Source organism: Zingiber officinale, chromosome 2A, assembly GCF_018446385.1.
Source record: "Zingiber officinale cultivar Zhangliang chromosome 2A, Zo_v1.1, whole genome shotgun sequence".
Lineage (NCBI taxonomy): Eukaryota > Viridiplantae > Streptophyta > Magnoliopsida > Zingiberales > Zingiberaceae > Zingiber > Zingiber officinale.
In genome coordinates this window covers 115047002-115074399 of record NC_055988.1, presented here as the reverse complement: position 1 = coordinate 115074399, position 27398 = coordinate 115047002, and the positions used below count along the sequence as shown (strand labels likewise).

The window sequence follows — 27398 nt, the reverse complement described above, 5'->3', positions numbered from 1 at the left end:
TTAGCATAGAATATAACATAATGCATTTTCGACTTCAGAATCTAAGTCCATCCTCATAGCGATTGAGGGCTCGTCTTTATTTGTCCTTCTTTCTAGAAGAATATCTCAACTCTAGGAGTTTATATTTACTCACCTTGTACCAAATATTAGGTCTAATTAACCTATTTAGATTTCCTTTGTTTGTTGTTAGATCACTAGACTCATCAAGATTTTTCTTTATTCAATATTTGGTCTTTGCTAATCCATCAAGTCCGTCCTATCATATGTCAGGTCCATTTGTCCTTTCTGGACTTTCTGCTTAGTGTATAGTCTTCATGACCTAATATTTGGTTCGCTTAATCTATTAGAGTTTTCTTGTTAAGTTTTGTAGGCTTAATATAACTTATGAGCTTTTAATTTGAATCTTTATCAACATCAAAATTCAATTTTAATTATGATACTTTTTACACTAATATAAATATAAATTACAATATTATGTAGGATATTTTTCTCTAGTTAAATAAAAAATTTAGGATATTAATGGTTTTATAAGGAGCCACTTGTGCTTTTAGAATTTTCTAGTAGCTAGGCTTTATCTTCAGAGCTAGTTGGATTGAAAGTCGATATATGGATTATAAATGAAAATTTGAAGTCATATTTCCTATGAAAAAAGTAAAAAAATTAAAAAAGCACCATTATTTTTATTATCATTAAAAGAAACCACTATAACATTAAACCAAATTATTACACAAGAGACATTGCTATTTTAAAATATTCTTTTTTTCAAATTGATTAAAATTGCTCCACGTATTAATTTTGTTCAAAGTTGAACACAATTTTAATCAAATTATTACTCCTAGTTTTGAATAAATATACTATACATTATAATAATTTCGACAAAACTATTATACGTTGCATCAGTTTGGACAAAACTGTTAGAATAAGAATATTTTTAAAATGAAAAATATAATAAAAATAAAGACAACTAAACAAATAATAAGGAACAAAATTTATAGGAAAATAATTATACAATATTGAAAAGAGGGAAAATAAAAATAAAATTTTATTTGTTGAAAATATTAATAGAAAATGACGTTCACTTTTTTTTTTAGAAAGGTGTCATTATTCTTGAAATAATTTTTCATACAAATGCATTTTTTGTAGAGACACTCTTCGAAAAATTCCCTAAAAAATTGTATTTCTACTACCAAAGTCTTGATCGTCGATTGCGTGGTATGGAGTCGCCGGAGTGCCCTGTTTGTCTGCAGCCGTACGACGAGCAACAGGCCGTGCCGCGAGTCCTCGCTTGCGGCCACTCCATCTGCGAGCAGTGTCTCGTCGTCCTTCCCCCTCCGAGCCACGCCCTCCCTGACGCCCTCCGATGCCCTGCTTGCACCCAGATCGTCCCCTTTTCCCGATCCCTCGGCCCCGCCGCCCTACCTAAGAACATCGATCTCCTCCGCGTCCTTCCTGTCTCCTCGTCCTCCTCTTTATCCCCTCCCCCCGATTCCGGTGCTAAATCGAAGCCATCTGGCACTCTGGAGTACTTTCCTGTCTCTGAAATCTATCGTAGCCTCTACGCCATCTGGAAAGACTCCATCTTGCCTCAGGAAGCAATATACCCTGTCCCCTCTGGGATCAGAACTGACGAGGTTTTGGTGGCTATTATGCCCTCTCCTCTCGGTCGCCCATGGTTTTCTCGCGCCAACCAGCTCGTAACTCTTCTTCCGGTCGCTTCTGTCTCGTCTTTGTCTAAAGAATCTGAATCTGAGTGGTTTCGTCTCAGCTATACCGCGCGCGTGTTGGAGGCCCTGAGCGAATTGGATGACGGGACTAGAGCTTCACTGCGTTTTCTAATAGACGCGTCCTGGAAAGAAAGACGCGGGGTTTGTAAGGTTTATGGGTTGTGGATGAAGCCGGAGGAAGAAAGTTCAGATCTTTACTTGATTTCTGAAACCTTTGATCGAAGCCTTTCTGATGTATTGAAGGGTGAGAGTAAGCTTAATATTTCTGGAGATATATCTGACAAGTTTCTTGCATTCGTTAATATAGGTTTGGACCTATCTGAAGCAGTGATGGGTTTACATTTTCAGGGCATTGTCTGTGGTTGCTTAACTATTTCCTGCGTCTCTTTGGATGAGTTTGGGTATTGCCATATTGATTTTAACAAAGTCTTGCTAACAAGTTGGAGAACTCAGGAAGATATCAGGTCTTTTGTATCCAGAAAAGGAGGAGAGCATTGTGCCAAGGACAAGTACCAATTATTTGTAAGTCCTGAGACGCTGCTTGTGTATGATGAGGATTCTGGCAAGGATTGTGGATCTGATGGTCCAATTCAATATGCTTCAGATGTTTGGTCATTGGCCTGCATCTTGGCCATGCTTATTACTGGGGATGAATTTATTTCTCCTGGGTTATTTGATAGTTGGTTTTCAATGCTTGAAAAAGGGAGATGTGAGAATTTTGTTGAACTGTATGATGCTTGGAAGGAAAAAGTCGTATCTAAATTGAAACATTTGTTACTAGGAACCCAATTCGAACAAATTCTTCATCTTCTTACATTGGGCTTGAGTTATGGCTTGCATAATAGGCTTAGAGTCTCTGATATTTGGCATTGCATTGTCCTTACTTCATCAAAAACTTTTCTTCATTATGTTCCTCCTCTAGATGGATTTGCAGCAAAAGATACATTACTGTGCTGCCTTGTTCTCGGGAATTCACTTTGCTCGGTTAAGAAATCATCACATGCTGGCAACTCAAGTGCTTGTAGTACCTCAGATATCAACATTATAGGCAGCAATGTGTCCAATAACCAAAATCCACAACAGGAGAAAATTGATGAGGACCTTGTTAAAAGGATTCATGGACACTGCCCAAAAAGCCTGACTCTTGAGGGCCACAGTGATTGTGTAACTGGACTGGCTATACATGGTAAACAATCATTCCACTAAATTTCCATATGTTGTTGGCTTACGTTTTCTACATTTGTTTTTTCTTTTGTATGTTTGTTGTGTGACAACTACAACATAAACATATTCATTCTTCTTGCTTTGATAATAGTTTTATGTATGAGATTTACAAGTCACTTTCTAATCCTGTTTTTCAAATCCTATAAGAAGTTGAAAGTTAGAAACTGATGGCCAATGCATCTTCTTTGAAGGGGATTTTCTGTTTAGCTCTTCATTTGACAAGACAATCCGTGTATGGTCCTTGCAGGTACGCTCTTTGCATGCTGCACTTTTTATTGGATGATAAACCATCATATTTTATTGTTGAGTCAAAGGGATTGACTGGGAGTCATTGTCAAATGTCTAATATCTAATATCTAATAAAAGTATCTAGACTTGCACGATGAGAGGTAGCTGAAAACAAAAATAAACTATATGATTTTTCTTGACCGAAGTAAGAGACTAGGAATGTTATTCCAGGTGGTGCACACTTGTGGGAAATAAAGCCATGTTTTAACATTGTATCTGATTATTCAACATAAGTATTTTTTTTTAGTGATGATCTACATTGTAATACATACACCTCCCAAAAATTGCCCTGATAATACAAATGTTAATGCTTGACTATAAGCGAAAAGGCTACTGTTCTAACTCCTCTAGAATTTTGATTTTCACATTTCATTTCAAATTCTTCCTGAGGAACATCTTTAATGATCTTATCTTTTTGTCTTGTCCGTGTTGCTTAGGATTTTTCTTATATTCAATCTTTGAAGGGCCATGAGCACAGAGTCATGGCTATCCTTGTTTTAGATGACACGAACATGCCAATTTGCATAAGTGGTGACAGTGGAAGTGGCATTTTTGTTTGGAACATTGGTGCATCTCTTGATCAAGAGCCATGCAAGAAATGGTATGAACATAACGATTGGCGTTATAGCGGAATTCACTGTTTAGCCCTTTCCTCAACAGGATATCTCTATACTGGTGGAGGAGACAAATCCATTAAAGCCTGGTCCTTGCAGGTGTTATGCCTTTTTCTGCTCTAGTAATAAAAATGTTCTCCATCATTTTGGATTAATTTCTTTTGACTAGTGTCCCTTCTCTTCTTGTTGTGTTTCCAGGATTACACCCTTTCATGCACCATGACTGGTCATAAATCCATTGTATCTTCTTTGGCGGTTGCTAATGGGGTCCTTTATAGTGGAAGTTGGGATGGAACCATCAGATCATGGTGGCTCCATGACCACAGTTCATTGGCAATTTTAGGACATGAGGAACCAGGAATTTCAGCTCCAATTTTATCCATTTCAATTGAAAACAATTTCCTTCTCTCAGCCCATGAAAATGGCATTCTTAAGGTTAGTGGTGTTAAGGCATTATATTTCTTATCCATTCTTGTAGAAATTTATGGTGTTCTTATAAATGCAAAAACACTTTCTAGATATAAACTTTACCAAAATCTAAACTTTATTTTTTCTTTTATTTTATCCCCATTGCTTTTGGAGTATAGCATATGTCTATGTATACTTGACATTTTTAGATTACAATTTAGGAATTATAATACTTTTCCTTTGACTCTCACCAACACACACTCGCTACCTGTCTTCTCTATTTATTCTTTTTTTTTTTATTTCATAACAAGCATAAAAAATTATTTGGTGGGGGAGGGTGGAATATTTAAGAGTCTTGGGCAAGTTATAGTTGTAGATTTATTTTAATTTGACTCTATAATTAACTTTTTTTTTTAGTATCTACATGTGCGAGTCAAATAGGCCACATATATGACTACATAGATCACTGCCTCTCCTATTAAAGCCAACTTTGTATAGGAACTTGTATAGGCTAATATGCAAGACAATCCTTTGATGTATGCAAAGGCACATATGGTGCCTTTTGAAATTGTTCTGTACTCCAAGTTGTATCAATACAACACAAACTTTTAGTGATGAGCCATAAATTGGATTTTCTTAGTACATTATGCCATTTGTAAGACCACAAAAGTGGTTTGTGTAGGTTCTTGTTAGGCGTGACAGGAAGAACTCTTTCCTAATATGGAAAAGCTTGTGTTAGGTTGGAGCGCACTAGGTATGTTCTCACTCCCATGTCAAAAATTCTAGGAGTCCTTTAGGCACTTGTATATGGTGTGATATCCATCCAAGCGGCTAGAAAATTTCAATTAGGGCATCCAACTCCTGCATATAACATCTTGAACTCATAGACTTACATTTTTATTGAATGCCTATTGTTCAAATTTCAAGGCTTCATCTTGTGAGAATTTCTAAAACGGACAGTCCGATGCACAAAACTCCTGTTAATGCAGGGTTCTAAGGTCGGACCACATTTGGGTCTATTATATGCAACCTTATCATGCATTGCAAAAGACTATTTTCACGACTCGAACTCATGAAGACAAGGTCATACAACAAATTTACCATTACACTAAGGCTCCTCTTTACCCTTGTGATGAATTTCTAAGAGAAAAAATAAATTAACACCCAATGCACATATTATACACACTCTAAATAATTTAAAACACTAATTTATGATGTGGCATCACCCCATGCCTCAACCACCGCCCCGCCCCGCCCCGAGGGGACTAAAACACTAATTTATGATGCCCTAGTGCTTGATGGATCTACGTTCCTGAGAAAGCATTTTATTATGTTTTTGCTGTTCATTTGAAACGATGGCTAAATGATAATGATGAATGAAAATATAGTGACTTTTCTAAAGATATTTGTTACATTCACAAGCAAATATCCAATCAACTACCCTAGGGACCACTTAGTGAGAAAGAACCATCAGATAGATGTTCATGATTTAGACTTTATAAAAGTATATATTTTTGTTTTATGTGTAAGGGTAGGATGAATCAATATCTGATTTTAGATATAGTATATCAATTAGATTGGTTGTGAGAAGATGCATATAAAGGAGCACAAGAAGAATTAGAGATCTATGACATCATTATTTTGGAGTAGTGATCCTTGCACTCAAAATGCATTCTAGAGTTTACAAATAGATATAAGTGCTAATGAGCTGGGATCTAACAATCATTGGATTAAATTTTGTTAGAGAGGGACCTAACACATCTGGATTATATTTCTCACAGAGATGGATAAAGTTGCAAGAAGCAAAGAAGGGATATGATGGATTGATATATAAGGTTAGAGAGGGGTAAATAACTGATAGTGTGATCTTTATAATTGATTAGCACACAATAACGAAAAGGCAACAAATACAAAATTTAAGAACAATAAAATAAGTAATCCTAATAAGATAGATTTTTACATGTTTCAAAAACCCAAACTCCTACTCCATATTCCGTGACTTCTTGAATAACTTTCGGAGGTGGAGAAATCTCTAACAAAACTCCTTAGATGAGAATTTTAGGCACAAGAGTAGAATTACAAACAGAGAAAAAAAAATAAAGTAGCTGAGATAGTCTATTCTTTGCTCATTGGAATCTGAACATGAGGATCATCCTCTTTGGTCTTTTCCTTTTCCAGTTAGGGCTATACTTCTATGTTCAAAAGCTTGTTCCTTTTTGTTGTCAGGATCCTTGGAAGTATGTAATTTTAATTCTGAAAATAGTGAATTTAGACTATTTACATTTAGGTCTTGGATAATCAAATAACTATTGACGATGGAACTCCAATATTGGGTTCTTGCTAGGGCCGATGTCATTCTGATGAGATCCCTGTTTGATATATTGTCACCAACACTTGTTAGTTCAAAAATAAGTTGTTTATACCTTGAGTGTAATTCTTCGATTTGCTCCCCCCTTCATTATTGTGAATGTGTTGTGCTTTCATCGCAGCAAATCTCTCAGTGCAAGTATTTCCTTCATTGATCCTTCAAGCATCTTGATGATCCTTTCTCATAATTCTTTTGTTGTTAAATATTTTCCAATTATACTCATCACCAAATTTGGTAGTGTATTTGAATGCCAGCTTGGCTTTAGTATTGGCTACCACCTCCACCTTTAGCTTCTTTGTCAACTTGGAAAGAGAAATCAAATTATTATTTTCATCAATCGTACCCTTCTTCATTTGTGATTGTCGTGTCTATATTAGTTTGAAGTACAATGCTATCTTCCGCTTTCATGATGTGAACTTTTCCTCAATCTTCTGAATCTTGAATTCATCTCCGACCATGTGCTTCGTCAGCTGTTAGTCCTTTAAAAGTGAACCCACTTTGATATCATTTATTAGACCAGGATGGTGGTGAAGGGGTGAATACCAAAACTCGCCTGCAATGTTAATGTTGTACAAAACATTATGCACAATAAAAATAAAGAACATAACTAGAAAATCAAACCAGAATGATGCTTTTAATTTACATGGTTGATGGTTCACAACCCTCAGGTTGCTATGTCCACGACCTATTCACATGGAGTCCACTATTTTTCTCCTCTTTAGTTAAGCACTAGAGGTGGAGAAACCTCTTACAATAATCAACAATACAAGCAATAATATAGAAATGATGTAGAATAATGAATTTTGACGAGACAATATAATAGATCTGTTTGTACTTGTTGGATTGCCCTTCTTGTAGCCCTTTTAGCCCTTTTTATAGCCTTCATATCGAATATTGCTATTTTCTGATTTGACGACCATCAATTGATTGAATGTCACACATTAGTCTATTGATCTTGGGATCTTATTCAAATGTCATTGGAACTTTCATCTTCTACTTTGTTTGAATTGATTGTTGCTCCAATTGATTTTTGGACATCTTGTTCACTTCCAATCAAGTTTAGTTGACTAACAAATATTTTGTTTTAATATGAGTCAACTCAGCCAGACTCTACAACATTCTGTTCATTCGTCAAGGTTTGATACCAACAGTCGACTGATCCAACCATAATACCCTAAAAAGACCTAGCTTAGAGTATATATGGATATTTGGATCACAAGTTAACTAGATATTATCAATTGATTGATGCCCTAACTTCAATCAATTCTAAAGTCGAGTTTGCCTAAGTCTCTTGTCTACCCTTCCTCCCATATTCAGTTTACTCGACTCACATTTCAGGTGGAGTTTATCTAAACTTTGAGGTCTTCTCACATCCCTAGGATGCAACGAGCCCTCAGCTCCTTCCCATGCCATCCTTTACATAATTCACCTCAGTTTAGTATGCTTCGATGCTCCTTGTCTTGCGACCCTTGAAATGCATTATCCTTCTTCAATCTTATATACCTTAAGCCATTGAACCATCACAACATGTATATTTGGCAAACTCTGCACAACTTAGCACATAAGTGAGATAAACATAAAGATCACTTAAACCCTTTGTCAATCTCATCAAAACCAACAAAACCCTTGTTGCCTAAATGCATAGGGGGGCGAGAGTCCTAACATGGGAGAGAGGCCTCGATATTTAAGAAGATACTTACAAGTTATAATTATGATTTTATTTTCATTTGACCTAAACTTGATCAATTAAATTATAATTTTATACATTTTTGAGAATCTACATGTGTTGGGAAAAGCTAATTAAACACAGCTATATGGATCTTTTTATGTGGTTCTATCTCCTATTATATCATCATCTATATTTAAATAAATTTTATTTTATTGTTGCTAACCAAATTTTTTTTTTTGGTATTCCTCATCCACGTTCGATGTGCATATTTGTCATAGTTTTACATCGCCTAACTAAAGTATTTATTGATTATCTAAATATATGCACGTACATCTTAAACGTCTATCGGAGTTTTCCTTCAATAGATAAAACCCCAACTTTCTCTCTAATATTTTCATTTCTTATTCTGTCAATTCTCATATGTCCACACATCCACTTTAATATCTCCATCTCTGCAACTTTTATCTTTTGCTCATGTGCTCCAGTCGTAGTCCAACATTCAACTTCATATAACATAACAGGTCTAATTGTTTTTTTGTACAACTTCCTTTTAAGTTTATAGGTACTTTATGAACACATTGAACACCCAATACTCTCCTTTATTTCAATTATCTATTCTATCTATTAGGACCAAAATAATTTAGATATCTCTATAATGGTATGATATTGTCCACTTTGGGTCTAAGCTCTCATGGTTTTGTTTTTGGGCTCTACGTAAAGGCCTCATACCAATGGGAATATCTTTCCCTTATAAGCCTATGATTTTTCCCTTATGTTTTTAATGTGGGACTTTGTTTGAAACCATGCAACCCTAACACTATCTAAGATATCTTTCCTAATCCTTCCATTTTTTTATAAAAATAATTCTAAATACTTAAAGTTCTAGTTACAGACAATTCATTATCTCCTATCTTTAATAATGTCCAATATTACTAAACTTAAATTTCATATATTTTATTTTTACTCTATAAAGTCTAAAACCTTTCACCTCTATCGTTTCCCACCTATATTCGAGTTTAGCATTACTCTTTTATGTGTCTTAGATACCAAAATAATATTATATGCAAACAATATGCACTATGGTACTATATCTTGGATGTGTTCAGGGAGTTCGTCCATGATTAGTATTTGATAGAGACTTAAAGATGATCCTTGATGTAACCTTATCTTTTTAGAAAACGATTCGGTTAATCCTTCTGAAGTCTTCAATTGTGTCGTTACATCCTTCTACATATTCTTAATTAGTTCAATATATACCATGCTAACACCTTTCTTTTTTAGAATTCTCCAAATAATTTCTCAGGACTTTATTATAAACATTTTCTAAGTCAATGAATACCATATGTAGATCTTGATTTTATTCCCAATACTTTTCAATTAGTTACGAAGATGTATAGTTTCTATTGTCAACATTCTAAGCATGAATCCAAATTGATTTTCGATTACCGTGGTCTCCTTTTTCATTTTCAATATTAAGTTAAATAACTTTGTAAGCCATTTAACATCTTGTTTCCCTCGGCGCTTTCATACTAATATTGGAATATCATCTAGTCCAACTATATTTCCATTTTGCATTCCATTTAAAATTTGTTTTATTTCTGAAGTTTGAATTATATTATAAAAATTTAAATTTCTATAATCATTTGATCTATTTAAATTACTCAAGTTAAGTTGATTATCTAAATCTTCATTAAAAAGTGATGAAAATATTTTAATACATCTTATTTGGATAAAATCTCTTATTTTTCTCTCTCTCGCTTTAAGTATTATGAAAATCTGTATTTCCCTTCTTTTGGATATAATTTTCGATAAAAGCATTCAAAATTTTATTTTTTTACTTTATTCACTATTTTTTTTAGCGTCTTTCTTAACTATTGTATATATTTTTTAAAGTTGTTCTCATTCTTACAAGTATATGATGTTTTAGAGGTTGTTCAATTTTTTTTTCACTTTCGTACTTTCTCATTCTACCATTAAAATTCTTTATTTAGTGGTGCACATCCCTTTGACTCATCGAGTATACTCTTGGCTATTATTTTCAACTTTGATATCATCTTATCTCATATCGTATTCGAATTATCATATATTTCTCCCAATACTCGTACTTCTATCCTCTTCTTAAATATATTTTGCATCCCATCCTTTAACTTCTACTACTTGAATATAGGAGTCGTGCATATTTTCCTTTTATTGACACTATGATTTAGGCGTATATTCAATACTATTTACCTATGTTGGGTAGTTAAGTTTTCTACCAGGATGACATTGCAATCTTTATAAATCTTTCTATCAATATTCCTAATCATAAAGAAATTAATTTGTGATTTATTATTCTTATTTTTGAACGTGACTATGTAATCCTTTTTCTTAAAAAACGTATTAATTATTATAAGGTCATATGTTATGCAAAATCCAATATAGTTTTTTTATTTATTTCTTGATCCAAATTCATAACCCCTATCATATTTCTTATTTTTCACTCCGTCATGTCCATTTAGGTCTCTTCCTATTAAAACCATTTCGTTTCGCTGAATGTTTTGTAAAATCTCATATAAGTCGTTCGAAAACTTAGGTTTGATATCTTTATCTAATCCTATTTAAAGTGCATATATGTTTGCTAGCTTGGTTGGTGTTAACAATAATAACCAAACCTTATCCCACTAGGTGACATCGGCTATATGGATCATTTTACGCCATTGAACTCTATCTCTTACTATATCATCATTTATACTTAAATAAATTTTTACTAACCAAGTTTTTTTGGTCTTCCTCTTCTTCGTTTGATATGTGTGTTTGTCATAGTTTCACATTGCCTAACTGGAGCATTTATTGGTCGTTTAAGTACATTCTCGTACCATCTTAAACGTGTATCTCAGAGTTTTCCCTCAATAGATGTAACTCTAACTTTCTCTCTAATGTTCTCATTTCTTATTCTGTCAATCCTTGTATGCTCACACATCCATCTTAATATCCTTATCTCTGCAACTCTTATCTTTTGCTCATGTGCTCGAGTCATAGCCCAACATTTAGTTTTATATAACATAGCAAGTCTAACTGTGATTTTGTAGAACTTTCCTTTAAGGTTTAGAGGTACTTTACGGTCACATAAAATATCTGACGCTCTCCTCTATTTCAACCATCCTGCTTGTATTGCAGTGCATATATGCTAATTATGTTAATAATTTCTTTTGCCACTATTATTTTGAGAGCTATAATCCTATTCCTCTTTCTAATTACTCTTATAACTTCATCCTTAAACGCTCTATCTACAACAATTCCTATTCCATTTCTTATACCATAACTTAAAATCCAAGTTCTCTAATATCTTTGCCTTCTCTTCTATTCCGTTCATCTCTTGTACACACAAAATACTAATTCTCTTAATCATTGTCGCCAACCCCACCTAGTGGGATAAGAGTTGGTTGTTGTTGTAATCATTGTATCTATTCTTTATCAGAGAACGTTCCTATGTTCCATATTCTAAATCTTAGATCATGGATTAAAACATCGTGCCGAGTCAGTCGAAACGGGCGAAACATTTCGTTCCACCCAACGAGCACCAACACAACTTGACACCAAATCTAGCGGCTGACAATCTTGTTGAGACTTTGCGGTCCTTGTTATGATGTTACCGTTGGATCTTACAATGCGTTTCTTCTATGGAACAATTTAACATTATCACGATAGTTTGATAGACCCATTCATTGAACATTTATTTGAATTCAACGCTGGCTGGCACCCTAATGTAACCCTCACACATTTCTCATCCAGGCTTGGGACCATGGCTGTCTTACAAGCAATTACTAACTAAACAAAAATAAAAGTAATTTTAGAAGAGAGTAGTTGCAATTAGGTTAAGATGATGCATGATGGCTGTAGAGGCTATAGATTCATATCAAATGAACACTATTGCACTCTTGACATTCCTTTAAGTTTTTTCATGTTCATATTTTTTTTTAAATTTTTTTTTTAAATTTTGAGCCTTATAGGGCTCTGTTAAATTTTTTTGGTTAAAAGTATTTAACGATTGTAGAGATCTTGAATTTGTGTCAAATGAGCATTGTTCCACTCCTAGGGTTCAACAATAGAATGCAACAATACTTGACAATGACTAGTTGATCAGCTAATTGACTGGCTGTGATTCTAATCAATTGGATGCTACACTAGTTGATTGGTCGCTGTAAAATACTTTTGACCAAAAGTACTTGTTTGCCCTTGGGAAAAATAACATAGAAAGACTTAGGAAAATTCTAAGAGCATTGTCAAGCACTTTTGGCTAAAAGAAAAATATTTGATGACCTTAGAAGCTTGAGATTCGCACTTAAAGGCATAGTTGCACTCCTGAGTTTTCCATGTATAGTTTCACCATATAGTCACTAAACACTTTTAGCCAAAAGTACTTGGCGATGACCAGTTGATCAAAATTGACTTGCCAATCCACTGCATTATATCTAGATGTTTGGTTTATTGATTGTTGGTTTGGGCAGTAATGGATCTGACAAAGCAGGTTGCCAAAAGGATATTTTGTAAACGAATACGTCCTTCGATAAATTCCAAACTATGGTGTACCCCAAGGTTGTCAAAATCGAGATTCTACGTTGAAACGGAAGGGAGTTGTAGAATCGTAAACTCGTAGTATCGTAACACGAATCGTAAGTTTCTACCAAAATGTAAAATTATATATAAACATATATATACTCATAGAAAATAACATAGATAAGATTAATAACCTCAAAAACACATTAAACATTTGATTAAACTAAACATTTATAAGGTCTTCTACAATCCACACATAAAATAAGTCATAAGTCACAAATTTTAGATAACATATAAGTCTACAACATGAAAAATAATAGTCAAGTTCTAAACTTCATAAATTCGTGAATTCATAATCATCCTCCATGTGTTCTTCATCTCCAGCATCCTCCATGGCATCTCCACCTTCTTCAACTTCATCATCATCATAACTAGGCAGCTCCAAATCATCATGAGGTGCTCCACTACTAGGTCCTTCTTCAACTGGAACCAAATCTTCATTTGAAGCATCCAAATCTAAATTTTCACTATCATCCACAATCCAATCATCATCAGAAGCTAGGTCATCAATGCTATAGTCATTGACTTTCCTCAATTCCTTCTTCTTGGCTAATTTTGAATTAGCCATCACAAAGACTACATCATTCATCGTTTTTGCCTTCAAACGATTTCTTCTCTTAGTATGGACCTAAATAATAACAAAATCAATTAACACATACTCATATAATCACATACAACTAGGTAATTTCATTCAAGAATGAAATGCAATACCATCTCAAATGCACTCCAATTCCTCTCACAGCTAGATGAGCTGCATGTCAAGCTCAAAACACGAATAGCAAACTTTTGCAACTCAGGATGTTCATAACCATATGATTCCCACCATTGTGCTGGAGTTTTGGTTTCAATTCCACAAGTGGCTACTGCACTACCAAAGAATTTCTTTCGATATTTGAAGTCTTCCAGTTGAGCATCAATCTTCTTTACTTCTTCCATACTTTCAACCATCCTTTGTAGACAATCATATATTCCTCTTTTCACTTCAAAGTCAGCTTTAAAATTAGGACTGTAATGAAATTGAGGGTTAAGGTAATAGCCCGCAGCATGCAAAGGCCGATGTAGTTGATTATCCCATCTTGCATCTATAATTTCCCATAGAGGCAAGTAACTAAAGAGTGAGAAAAATTTTGAATTAGTTTCCAAGAAATTATAAATTTATACGAGTATTTAATAATTAGTAATAAATTAAGTTACCTTTTCTTAATACCATTAAAGGCAGCTTGTATCTTTTCTTTGGCCCTGTCCATTTCCTCATAAATGAACCCCATGGCAGGCTTCTCATCTGAGTCTACCAAACGAAGGACTTTGATCAAAGGATAAGCACTCCTCAAGCATGTAATAATGCTTTTCCAGAAGTCCTTATCCATTACCACATTTTCAATAACCTTTCCATCTTTAGTCTTTGCAAATTGACTAGATTTCCATTCTTTGGATGTAAACATTCTAATCAATGCTCCCTTATTGTCATTCAAGCAACCCAAAGTCAAGTAAGATGTGGCAAAACGGGTAGTGGCTGGTCTAATCAAATCCTTTTCTTTGGTAAAATGATGCAATAGAGAAATAAGCGCAGTCCTTGAATAGATGTAAGTTGTGATCTTTTTACCTCGTGCAATTGTCTCTTTATGTATTGGTATCTTTTTTTCAAAATCCTCCAACATTAAATCGATGCAATGAGCTGCACAAGGCGTCCAATATAGCCTCTTTCTCTTCCCCATCAACATCTCCCCGGCTGCTTTGTAGTTTGCTGCATTGTCTGTGACAATTTGCACTACATTCTCTTCACCAACTTCTTCAACAATTTCATCCATCAACTTGAAAATCTTGTCAGGTGTTTTAGATATATCAGATGCATCAATTGACTTCAAAAAAATGATTCCCATAGGACTATTAACCAAGAAGTTTAATATAGTCCTCCTCCTCTTATCTGTCCACCCATCAGTCATAATTGTGCATCCCATTTTCTTCCAAAATGCTTTGTGCTGCTCTATAACTTCTTTGGTGCAATCAACTTGTTGTTTCAAATACTTGACTCTAATCTCATGGTAGGATGGAGGCTTAAAGCCAATACCATGTCTTGCAACCAAGTCTAGCATCTTCTTGAATTCATCACTTTTTGCCACATGAAAAGGTATAGCATTATTGTAGAAAAAAGAGGCAATCCCTTGGCAAGCTTGCTCCCTCAAATTCTTCTTGAAAATGCCATTGATGGTAGTTTGACTACTCACACCCCTTTTCTTGAATAGATCAGCAGGATTCTTTGCAATTTCTCGCCTTTGTCTTTTTTGCACCCTCCACCTCCTCATCTTCATATTGGCCAAGAGGACTTGAATCACTTGATCTTCCTTCAATCTCCTTTGCCCTCTTTATTAAATTTTCTTGCAATGAGGATACAATTTTCCACATTTCCTTCCTTACATCATCACTAACAGCCTTGCATGCTCCAACATCCTTTTGTGTTCCTGCCAAATGATGCTTGAGTCTATAAATCCCTCCATTTATCACCTTTTGACAGTATTTGCATTGCACTTTCTTTGGATTTTCATCAACTGCAATTCCATGTTTCCAACCTGGATCAGATCTATTTCCAGGAGCATTCAATGCCAATCTTTTGGAATCTGAAGTTCCACTAGTTGTGGAAGCTACGCTTGGAGTGGCTGCACCACTATTGGAGCTTGCTTCACCAGACCCACCAACACTAGCTTCTCTACTCATTTTCGTGAAATTAAAGAAGAACAAGAACACCACCACGCAGCTTCAGCTTCACCAACGACATTGCAACTCTGCAACAGCAGCTCGCGAACCACAGACGTGGCCAACAGCCTTCAGAGATGCAGACGGGACAGAGATGGCCAAAGAAGTAAAGAACAGAGACCCACAGATGAGATAGATGGAGAAGGGACAGAGGCGGATGGTGGCGTACCTTTAATCGAAGTCAGTCACAGTGCCGGTCGACGCACACCGGACGCACAGGGAGGAGGAGACAAACGCGTACGTGAAGGAGACGATGGTTGCTGAAGAAGAACGAAGCACAGCAGTTGCGGCGACAATGGCTCGCGACGCGACTTAGGAAAGTTAGGGTTTCTTGAGATCAAATCTTCTGTCCCGAAACTCTCCCTGTCCTTCTGTCCCACGCAGAAAACGACAACCGACTCGTGAGAAACACGTGACGAAGGCGGAAATCAGGGCTCTGCAAGGGCCGATCGGCCTAGGGGCTGATCGGTCCCCAGACCGATCAGCCCCTAGGCCGATCGGCCCTTGCAGATCGGTCTGTGGACCGATCAGGCCATAGGTGGATCGGTCCACAGACCGATCTCCCTATTTTTCTGAAGGAGAAAAGTTTCTTGGACCCGTGTTTGATCGATCGCTGCGATCGACCTTCTGGTCTTGGAAAACCAGCGGACATTTCGCGTAGAATCGCTGGACTCTTACGAGTCTACGATTTCCGCTACGCTTCCACGCGATTCTGCACGATTCCACCCGATTCCGCTTCCGCCTGGGCACGCAACGCGGAAGGCCACCAAAAATGCGTAGAATCGTGCGATTCTACGTTCCGACTCGCGATTTTGACAACATTGGTGTACCCTTTGGATATTCATTAAAATTGGATCCACCCATTGATAAATTGTTGAATATTAATTTTTTAGTGTATGGAGCTTGATAATACTCCATGTGCAGTGTTTGTGCAAAGCTACTATTGAACACTTATTTAAAGAAATTAGTCATTTCTAAGTGCGTTCAAAAAATTATCTACCTGCAGCTGTGTTGTATTGACATTTTATCTGATAAGATTATACTTGTGGCTTGTGAATATATACACGTGTTTATTATTTTTCTATAATTATTGTTATCAGGTGTGGAGAAATGATGAGCTTTTTAAATCACAACAAATTCATAATGGTGCTATTTTTGCACTTAACTTAGATAAAGGGTCAATTTTTACTGGTGGGTGGGATAGAATCATTCATTTACAGGTCTGTGTTTCGACAGAGATTTAAATAAATAATCCTTTTAATCTTGTATCACACTATGCATCACCTAAACCTGTTAATTCAATTTCTATTGTGTGGATATCTACAGGTGTTGTCAGAAAATGAACTAGAAGCAGAAGTTAGTACTATTGGTTCTATTAACTGTGACTCAGTGGTAACTTGTTTATTGTACTGGCATGGGAGACTTTTTGCAGGACTTTCCAATAAAGATATCAAGGTATTCTTCTTTGTTACACTTCATTTAAAATTTTAACACGAATGCAAATTGGCAGAAGACATTTTTTTGTTGATTGACATACATTTTCAGTTCATAACAAACTTAGTTTCATATGTTCTGATTTTTGTAGGTTAACTATGTTCATTGTCATTAGTAGATTTTAGTGGTATGCTGCAAACAATGTTTGTCCGTAGTCACCACACACCATCACTATCAGCATTTTTTATCCCAAAACTCTCAATTATTTGGGATTGACTATATGAATGCTATATGCTCATTGAGTGTTATGCTTTTGGGCAAGACCACTTCACTAATAATATTCAAACGAGCAAACCATTTTTTTATTATGCTAACTATAGTTGTTTTCAGACTAAATCTATTCCTTATATTTTTATATAATTAATTAAACTTATATAATTTATTGATTATCTTCGACAACAACTTATATTCATCAACATAAATAGCAATTAATGTATGAAACGAATAACGTATTATAATGATACACATGCATGACACCAGAATCTTCATATACAATAACATACATAATATAACTTACATTTTTGAATATGAACAATTAAACATATAACTACTAGCATGATATAATAACTATATGATGTAATAGGATAGTTATCCTATTTAATGTTATATTGTTTAAATTTTTAAGGGCTTAGGTGTAAATTCCAAAACTTTGATTCTTCCTTATTAGCCCTGCGCCTTGTAGGCTTCCCTAATCCTAATCTTCTCCGACCCACCTTCTCCTACCCACAAACCCTTCTCTGTCGCCTCTTGATCTTTCGTGAAATCCTAACTTCCCTCACGCTGTGTGGCACATTGCACATTGCACATTGCCGTACACTGTCACCCACCAACGCACTACTGTCGGTGACGTTGTCGTCGTTGTCATTGACACAGCACATTGCCATACGTCGTCACCCACCAACGCACTAGTGTCGGTGATGTTGTCGTCGTTGTCATTGACAGCACATTGCACATTGCCATACGCCATCACCCACCAACGCACTACTGTCGGTGATGTTGTCATCGTTGTCATTGATGCCCATCATAACAACAAGCTGTTCTCGTTTGCCACCAACCATTGTTGGTTGCGGCCTTTCACAACTACCTCCAGCAACAAGGTAATAGAGAAGACCTCCTTCCCCTTTTACTTATTCCACCACAAAAGTGAAGTTTCTCTTTACTTCCAAAGCAGTAGCCCTAAATCTTGAGTTAGCTTTCACAGTCATAAGGCAGAAGATTTCAGCGCATGTTTGATCCACCGGTGAAAGGAGTTTCTTAAGCCGAATCAGCGTGATTTAAACCACAATATAGTGGAGGTTTTTCCTGGTTGTCTCCCTATAACCATCTTGTGTGTGTACATATACAAGATGAATGATATTAGATAATTAAAAAAACAAATCTTTATAGATTGTAGCCGTCAAACTCAAGATTATGCACTATGCACCTTCTCTAATCAATAGTTGGACAGCAAATCCTTGTCTTATGCTGTTAGAGCTGAGCTGATTCGATCAGTGTTGCAAGGAGTGGAGTTATCAGTTTTCTCGATGCTAGCAGTAGTTACTCGGATTACCATACTTCGCAGATTGTTTCTTGTGGGGGTCCAAGAGGTCTCTGGTGGTGTGGAGGGATATATACTATCCCAAATCAGGAGGACTGTGCTTTAGGGTTACTAGGAGTTGGTATCAGGCTCCTACTCTCCAAGGTGCTTTGGGACATCCATGCAAAGGCCGACACACAATGGGTCAAGTGGATCAATAAAGTATGCCTCTGTTCACAATCCAGTATACCTCTGTTCAAATCATTGTGCTACTGACAAACAAAGAAAGGGGATTCACCATTTTTTAAGCAACCGACGAGGTTAGGAAGGATTTTACAAAGTACGGGTTTGGTAGATTCAACCATCAACCTCATCACAAGCTAGAGTAAGGAGACCCGGATATGCACTGCTCAAGCCTATTAGTTTACCAGACCAACAAAGGGTGTAGCTGGCCATGCTGTATACTGCCAAAATAAGCCTCCATATTGTGGTTGGGAGCAAAAGGTCGCTTGATGATGTAGGAACTGAAAATAATTTTAGTAGTTTTTATTATTTTTATCGAGTTTGGTATTTAAGGTATCTTTGTTAATTTCAATCTTTTATATTTTTGGATTTTTGAGTCCGTTTAGAATATTTTGTACTTTTAGTATGTTTAAAATTTTTCATTTATGTCAGTATTTCTTTCCTGCATATTTAGGGTTAGAGTTTATATAAACGTTCTGTTTATTTGTAAAAGGGAGTTTTTGATCAATACTAATTCGGCCACGCCGTTCTTTTCCATAATGCTGAGTAGTTTTTGGATGTTGGTATTTGTGCGTGAATCAACAGATTTAGAAGATCGCTTCCGATATTCGTGCGTGAATCAATAGATTCGATAGTTCTTTTTGGTATTTGTGTACGAATCAACGGATTCGATAGTTATTCGCTGCATAGTTTGGTATCAAAGCTAAGTCGTTCTTGTGGAGTCATGCCACCAAGAAGACAACAACGCGTTGACGACATCAATAACGTGTATGAACGCGATATGGAGCAACAGGTTCACGCTATTGGCAAACGGATGGAAGCTTTTGGTGAACGGATGGAATTGACTGTGGAAAGGATGATAGCGAGTTTTGAAAACTGAAATAGAAGATATCTGGTCCAACGACATCACTGGACAAACTTGGATGTCGAAACGGGTGATGGAGAGCAGGAGAATGTTTTTGATGAAGAGGAAAGAATTTTTATTTATAAGAAAGACGTGAATTGAAACACATGTACCGCCCCAAGACTAAGAGCCATGCAGCGGTTCTTGGAGGAGCAGGTAATCAAACTTCTTGACTCGTGGGTTGAGGCATGTCAGCGAGCTACACTGCCTCACGGCAACCCCTTCGCTCGACACCCCTGCTGGTCGAACCAAGGACGGCCTTGCGCCCAAATACATGGAGTTGAGCGAGATTCAGCAAGCTACACTGCCCCACTCCCTCTGCGTTCGTGACATCCTTGGCGCTGCCAAGATTGACTAAAAAAAAACCCTTGCTTTCATTATTCCCGTCATAGAGAAATTGTATAGAGCAAGATGGGTTTTAGAAGATGATGTTGGCGGCATTATAATCTCCCCTACGAAGGAATTAGCTGGACAATTATTTGATGAGTTGAAAATAGTAGGTAAACACCATAGTCTGAGTGGCGACCTTCTGATGGGTGGAAGTAAAGATGTTGATGCACAGAAGGAATGGGTCAATAGTCTCAATATTTTGATATGTATGCCAGGTCGACTCCTCCAACACATGGACGAGAATCCAAACTTTGATTGTTAACAGCTTCAAGTCTTAGTTCTTGACAAGGCTGATTGGATTCTCGATGTTGGTTTTAGGAAAGAGCTGGATGCCATCATCTCTCATCTTCCGAGGCAAAGGCAAACCCTGCTATTCTCTGCAACACAAACAAAGTTAAGGACCTGGCTAGGCTAAGCTTGAAAAACCCTGAGTACATTAGTGTGCATGATAAATCCGTAACAGCCACCCCTGAGCAACTAACTCAATTCACCTTTATTGTTCCACTTGGCCAGAAATTGAGTATGTTATGGAGCTTCATCAAAGCAAATCTTAAGTTGAAGATTCTTGTTTTTCTTACGAGTTGCAAGCCGGTTAAGTTTGTTTTTGAGGCATTCAGGAAACTTAGACCAGGAATTCCTTTGAAATGTTTGCATGGTTGGATGAAGCAAAATGCAAGGATGCTTACATATTTACAATTTTGTGAGGAAACATCTGTTCTCTTTTCAACTGATGTGGCCTCTCATGGACTCAATTATTCTGCTGTGGACTGGGTGATCCAGGCTAATTGTCCAGAAGATATTGCAACTTACATTCATAAAGTTGGCTGCACTGCTCGCTTCAAAATACGTCGTTTCTAATGCTATCTGAGATGGAGATGCTTGCAAGAGTACGCACAGTTGAACCTAAAATTCCAATTGAGTTAAGGAAGGCAAAAGAACCAGTATCCATTTCTGCATTATTGGCATCTCTACAGGTTAAATATCCTTCTATGCAGCAGTTATCACAGAGAGCATTTTTCACATATTTAAAGTCCATATATCTTAAGAAAGATAAAGAGGTATTTTGATGCAACCAAACTTCTCATAAAAGATTTTGCAGCATCCCTTGGTCTATCAGTAACCCCTAAGTTGAGATTCTTGAAATGCAAATTGGGTGTAAATTTGGCACCTACTGAAGCTAATCATGGTGAAAAGGGTCCCCATGATGTTAACGCTATAGTTGACAACAGAAAGTTACAACTAAATGTTCGGTCAGATGATGTAGAGGACAAAGTACTCATACCCAATGAATCATCCTCTTTTGATTTGGGAAGCTGGAAAACAGAATTAGGAACAAGGGTGTTGAATAAAAAGAAGTTGAAGATTAATTTGCATCAGCCTTCGGAACCAGAGTTAAATTTGATGATGATGGGAATGTTATGCCTCCATTAACTGCCTTATCTGACACACAGACAGTTGACAGCTCTGTTCACCTTGATGTTGTTGAAGAACTGTACAATAAGCTAAGAGAAGAAACGACAATGGCGAAGATTAAAGAGAGTATCACTGAGGCTGCAACACATCCGGCCATATCTTGCGGAATTGCTACATGCTTTTATGGGCTTTTCCTACTCAAAAGACCTAGCGGTTATCTGATCTGCAACACTAGGCGTATCTTCGTGAGGTGAAGAGTCTTTGCTATCTAACACTTAGGTGAAAGTCCAGTAGATCTCATTAGATTTTACTGAGTTGATGCCACATTTAATACTATTCTAAATTCAAGGACGAATTTTCTCCATCTTGGGGAGAATGATGTGGAATTGAAAAATAATTTTAATATTTTAATATTTTTTATTTTTTTTATTATTTTTATCGACTTTGGTATTTAGGATATCTTTGTTAATTTCAGTCTTTTATATTTTGGATTTTTGAGTCTGTTTATGATATTTTGTATTTTAGTATGTTTAGAATTTTCTTTTCTGCAGTATTTCTTTTCTTTGCATATTTAAGGTTGTAGTTTATATAAACGTTTTGTTTAGTTGTAAAAGGGAGTTTTTGATCAATACTAATTCGGCAACATTGTTCTTTTCCCAAAGTTTCAAGTAGTTTTTGGATGCCTATTTCTTGCTATTCGTGTGCGAATCAACAGGTTTAATAAGATCGCTTCCGGTATTCGTGCGCGAATCAACGGATTCGAAAGTCGCTTCCCATATTTGTGTGCAAATCAATGGATTCGATAGTTATCCCCTGTATCACTTGATAACCAAGGATCGTATTACATTCTAGCAGCACACAGAGTCATGCGAATTCTACAATATCAAGTTGAAAACTAAGGAACACCTATTCTTCAACTGCGAGTTCAACATGTCCATATGGGACAAATGACCACGCTACAAAGTGTCATGAAATGGTTAATTCAAGAAGCACAAGGAGTTGGCTAGCGGAACTGGGCCAAGAAGATTGCTTTTGCCTCCATGGTGTACCAGATATGGATATATTGGAATAAATGGGTATTTGAGGGATTGTTGTGATCCAAAGAGTGAATCATTCACAAAATTAAGGTACAAATGTACAAGATTTTGTTTGGCCTATATCCTAAGGTCCAGGAGTTATATGCATAGTTTAAAATCTCAAATCGTGCCGAGGTGATAGTTTCGGATCGGAATGATACAGTTTCAGTGTCGTATAATATATAATTTCTATATTTTTTTAATATAAAATATATTAACTAAAAAAAATTAATCTAAATATTTTAAAATAAAAAATAAAAACTATTTAAAAAAAATATATAAGCCAGCGCATGACTCAGGTCCAGCATGACGCGTCCGGTTGCGTCGTCGATGACCTCCAGGTCAACACGATGCCAATGCGATGCGTCCGAACGTATCGCCGACAGCCTTCGGGCCATCATGATTCGTTTGGACATGTCGCAGGGCCATTGCAATGCTTCTGGGGAGCTTGGGCCACAGCGGCACTGGAGGTGAGGCAAAATGGCTCGAGATTTTAAACTATAGGTATATGTACAATGGGTAGTAGGAGAGGAAGGAGGATGAGGAAGTTTTGGGTTTAGAGAGACACATAGCTTACATGTGTTAATAGTGTTAATATGTGACAAGTTTTGATATACATATTTCCTTGAGGAATGAAATTTACATTTACGGAACAAAAAAAGAAAATTTTTGGATCAAGCTGGTCGACATGGGTGAAATTTTTGATTCCACCTACCAATTAACATGCGAGAAGCCACAAAATCCCTGGTGCATTTATAAAACCTAATTTCTGCTTTTGCGGCTTAATTGCTAGATGCTTCGTTCATCTATGTCTTCCATGAAAAGCTTTGACTTTGCTGAATAGTTCCTTGTGTCGAGATCCTAATCCAAAGCTCATCTGATAAGCTTTGAATTGTCCTTTTGTCATGTTGCAGGAAGTCTCAATTGGCTCTTCCATGTCAAACCTTCCATGCTAGAAGTCACATCACAAAAATCTCCATTGGCTAATCCTCTGCTAAACCATCCACGTTGTTACCCTAGCTTTCTCTAGTGTTGGCTCACATACCATACTCAAGTTGCACTAATGTATGATCATGTATTGTGACTCACATTTCTCCAGCTCCGATTCCACTTCCCTCCAAGTAGGCTTCCTCATCTTCTACTTTTCTTTGCTCCCCTTTTATATTTTTTTTATTTTTTATTTTTTATTTTATTTTTATTAAGGTAAATATATGTCATCAAAATGTACGAATTATACATGTGCTCGAAGATAATTGCTCATTTCTGATGAACTATCTGGATCTGAGTAGATATGTAAGGGGAATGATACATGTGTGCGTACCCTCATGAATACCACATATCCTCATGCGTACCATTCTTATAGCTAATGGATCACTATGAAACAATGAACCCAACTATCAAACCAACAAACAACGAATTGATGCCACTGATGCCATGTCGCTATTCAATCAATCATACTCTGCCGATCCTCCACTAGTGAGCTAGCCAAGTCAAGTGACGCCCTGGTATGTCCGTGCAATCGGAACTAATCCTCCAGGGTGCTGTCATCACTGCACTCATCAGTGACAGAGTTGTCCAGTAGTATAGTATCTCATTCGTCTGTCTTCCACTGGTGCATGTCATCGCTTTCTCCTACATGTAGTCACCCCCATATGACCATCTCCACTGAACTCCCCTGCTCCCTCTATGTAGTCGCCTCCTGTGTCATGCATAAAGCACATCCGATTTCTAGGCTGGTCGGGCCAAGAGGGTGCAGTCATCTCTGTATTCGTCCTACTGTAAATGATGCCATGTGATATCTGCTCCACTCACCATCAGGTCTGCCACGTCTACGCTCCTCCAAAGTGCATAGATCACCATGTCTTTGTTCCCCTCCTCTGCCTCAGAGTGATCAACAGTACTTGTTGGCATAGATTGAAATGACACATAACAGTGTTACTCAGATTGGGGATTGAAACCCCAACTTGCAATTAGATTTCAAGACATGATCTTCTCAGGTCACCTCCAAAACCAGCCTCCAAGCAGGTGGTAATGCTTTGTAGAGAGGTTATTGAGGATCGACTTGAAGGAGTGTCACAAATAGAATGGCTCACTTTACATGGATGAGAAGGGTGTCACTTGTTGTAAGACATTTCATTTGTATAGTCTGCACTATCTGTCCATTTGCAAACATCATAAATGACTAAATAGAAACGCCAACTAAATACAAAATGGAACACGGATAGTAACTTCAAAGATTTTAATTAACTTCTCATAACAATCACAATCTTGCTGCCATCTCTAGAAAATCAATCCAGAGTTTCGCATCTACATGTTGTATCAGTGTCATGCTTTTTTTATGGGTCATTTTTAAGCGTCTTAGTCATTTTGGCTTTTCATTTTTATGAACCCTTTATAATCTATATAAAGAGCAGAACATAAATAAATGCAACTAATCTGGTATACCTAGTGTTATGCTTGAGGTTTAGATGGAATTAATTATGTATAAGGACTATAAATACAAATTATGACTCTATACATCACCAATACAATATTTTAATTTCTAACTGTCTATTATCATTTGGAATATCATGTTCTCCGGTAAACAAACAAAACAAAAAATCCTACTGAAATTCATACCTACTCTAGATATTACTTTTATCTGTATTTTGGTGCTGTAAAAGGATTTGGGTGTGTATAATTCTGATATCATATGATATTTTTAGTCAGTTTCAGGTTCAGCCTTATACTTTATAAATGTTTATCGTTCAAGGAATCAACTATTGTTTAGGCCTTTAATTACGGAATTTATAATGTGTTCATTCTTCCCTCTTGTTTTTTTTGGGAAAAAATTACCTGAACTTTTGAGATTTTAATAAATCTATCAGAAACTCTTCTAACTATACAATCGGCACTCAGTCTTTCTGATGAATAACTGAGTAGTATATCTTATCATATATTCATTTAAGAAAAATGAGTAAAACCTGGTTATAGTTAGATTTGAATAAGGTCTCGAAATGACTTATGTTAAGGAACAATGAGTAATGATTTAAAAATTTGTTCATAAATTTTTTCTGGTAGATGGATTGCAAAATTAAAATGTGTGATGTCTTTGTTTAAAATGAAAGCTCACGATAATTTATTAACTTATTCGGGATAGATCTAATAATTTTTCTTGGTTATTTGAGACGTACTGATTACCGAAGGTTTATACTACATGATCCAACAAGGCATAGAGATGCTTAACCGTATAGTTTCTTCTAAATTATGGAAGCGTGTTTGTCAATGCTTCTTTGCATTCTACTGATCTTTGAGTTTATGTATATAATATATAGATAGGTGTTCTTAGTTCCTAATGTATATGATCATAACGGTTCATTTTTTTCTCTCCAGATTTATTACTTCGATTCTTGATTTACTTGATCTGATCCGCCTTCCTTTTTAACATCTGACTGACGTGATTCTGGATTCAAGAACGTGCCAGAAAGGTACTATTGCATACAATATGCACTTTTGTACATTCTAGAAAGTGTGTAACTCAAGTGTCATGTTTTTTTCCCCCTCCTTTATGTATATAGTTTCCCATGTAAATATAATTGTGTGAATACGAAAGTTTGTAAGATGCGCCTACGCTTGAAGCAAAACTCCAAGTATAACCGGGCTGGCTGTCCATAACTAGTATTTGAAATGATTGTGGAAGACAACTATGATCATTGTGAAATGATACGATTGGATCATAAAAGTACATAGATAGCATCTGAGTATAGTCTGGTCAATTCTTTGACAAAAAGAAGATACCTAGTGAGTCCGAGTAAGTGAACAGGAAATTCACCGCAAGCAGCAAGAATCAACAAATACTGCTGATTCTTATTCTACAAAGTTGGTGACTCCAGGCCATGCAACCAAGTGACTGTAGGGCAATATCCTATTGTAATGACGTTTACAAAGTGATCTTTGAAATATTGACAAGTAGAATTGCAGACATTGCGGGAGATAGTTTACATCCAAGCCAAACAATATTTGTTAACGGAAGGTCAATTCAGTGGGAGTGCTGGCGGTTGTAAATCTGAATGGAAAAAGATGCGGATGAAAAAAAGGCCTTTATTATGAATGGAAGTCTTTAGTTCACATTGAAAGTTTTAAGGTATTGTGGTTGATTTATATTGAATTACCATCAATGAAGGTTGTGAATATGTATGGGGTGACTCTCTCTAATGTGTGGGTATGAAGGATGCAAATTTAGAGCTTTTGAATGCAAAATGACTGAGGTGTGAGCATGATTTACGTGTGTTTAATGTCGGACCAATCGGTGTAAAATTTTTCTTCCAAGTAATATAGTAGATTTGAAATGGTTGGATGTTAATGGTGAATATGTAACCTGCCAAACAGAAATAATCGACTATTAATGGACCATGGTTATAATTATGTCTGAGCATTAAATAATCATTACTCCATCATTCAATGCAGTTGAGAGTTAGAGCTCTATATAAGGATGTTTTGATCCTGAGCAGATAGAGTTGCATACGCATAAGTAAAAGAGACATAGACTATAGGAATTCATCCGCTTTGTTCCCCAAAGTTTCTTCCTCTTAATTGTGCATTTCGCTCAATAGTCTTTCCGTGATAACATTCGGGTACTTGCTCAGTTTGTCACAAACAGTCCGTGTTAGATTGTGATTATAGTTTTGTTGTTGTATCTTGGGAAATAAACATCCCACGTGACCTCGAAGCACAGTTGGGG

The 27398-nt window shown here is 36.3% G+C and overlaps 2 protein-coding genes and 1 pseudogene across 4 annotated transcripts; 2 read left to right on the top strand and 1 right to left on the bottom strand.

Annotated features, from left to right (window-relative positions):
* The first annotated feature begins 1114 nt into the window (after nucleotides 1-1114).
* Nucleotides 1115-27082, top strand: LOC122041980. 3 transcript variants are annotated; one of them, XM_042601883.1, is made up of 8 exons: nucleotides 1115-2910; nucleotides 3140-3195; nucleotides 3674-3949; nucleotides 4049-4285; nucleotides 16743-16862; nucleotides 16969-17097; nucleotides 23593-23799; nucleotides 26051-27082. In XM_042601883.1, the coding sequence occupies exons 1-7, from the start codon at nucleotides 1215-1217 to the stop codon at nucleotides 23632-23634; spliced, it is 2556 nt and encodes an 851-aa protein (XP_042457817.1). In that variant the 5' UTR covers nucleotides 1115-1214; the 3' UTR covers nucleotides 23635-23799; nucleotides 26051-27082. The 3 variants fall into 3 exon arrangements, with proteins under 3 accessions (XP_042457817.1, XP_042457818.1, XP_042457819.1); XM_042601884.1 differs by lacking the exon at nucleotides 23593-23799; XM_042601885.1 differs by lacking the exons at nucleotides 23593-23799; nucleotides 26051-27082 and adding an exon at nucleotides 19481-19978.
* On the bottom strand, nucleotides 12872-15481 carry LOC122041981. Its single transcript, XM_042601886.1, has 3 exons — nucleotides 14086-15481; nucleotides 13603-13999; nucleotides 12872-13519 (listed from the first exon to the last, which is right to left on the bottom strand). The coding sequence occupies exons 1-3, from the start codon at nucleotides 15198-15200 to the stop codon at nucleotides 13166-13168; spliced, it is 1866 nt and encodes a 621-aa protein (XP_042457820.1). The 5' UTR covers nucleotides 15201-15481; the 3' UTR covers nucleotides 12872-13165.
* On the top strand, nucleotides 19975-21968 carry LOC122040340 (annotated as a pseudogene).
* Nucleotides 27083-27398: the final 316 nt, after the last annotated feature.

What these genes read in the sequence shown, in the direction of transcription:
- LOC122041980 (XM_042601883.1), top strand. Translation starts at nt 1,215, where the DNA reads ATGGAGTCGCCGGAGTGCCCTGTTTGTCTGCAGCCGTACGACGAGCAA. An exon ending in TCCGTGTATGGTCCTTGCAG is followed by an intron (nt 3,196 to 3,673) that starts GTACGCTCTTTG and finishes CGTGTTGCTTAG; the next exon opens with GATTTTTCTTATATTCAATC. An exon ending in TTTCCAATAAAGATATCAAG is followed by an intron (nt 17,098 to 23,592) that starts GTATTCTTCTTT and finishes GTCATGTTGCAG; the next exon opens with GAAGTCTCAATTGGCTCTTC.
- LOC122041981 (XM_042601886.1), bottom strand. Translation starts at nt 15,200, where the DNA reads ATGAAGATGAGGAGGTGGAGGGTGCAAAAAAGACAAAGGCGAGAAATT. An exon ending in TTTAATGGTATTAAGAAAAG is followed by an intron (nt 14,000 to 14,085) that starts GTAACTTAATTT and finishes CTCACTCTTTAG; the next exon opens with TTACTTGCCTCTATGGGAAA. An exon ending in ATTGGAGTGCATTTGAGATG is followed by an intron (nt 13,520 to 13,602) that starts GTATTGCATTTC and finishes GTTATTATTTAG; the next exon opens with GTCCATACTAAGAGAAGAAA.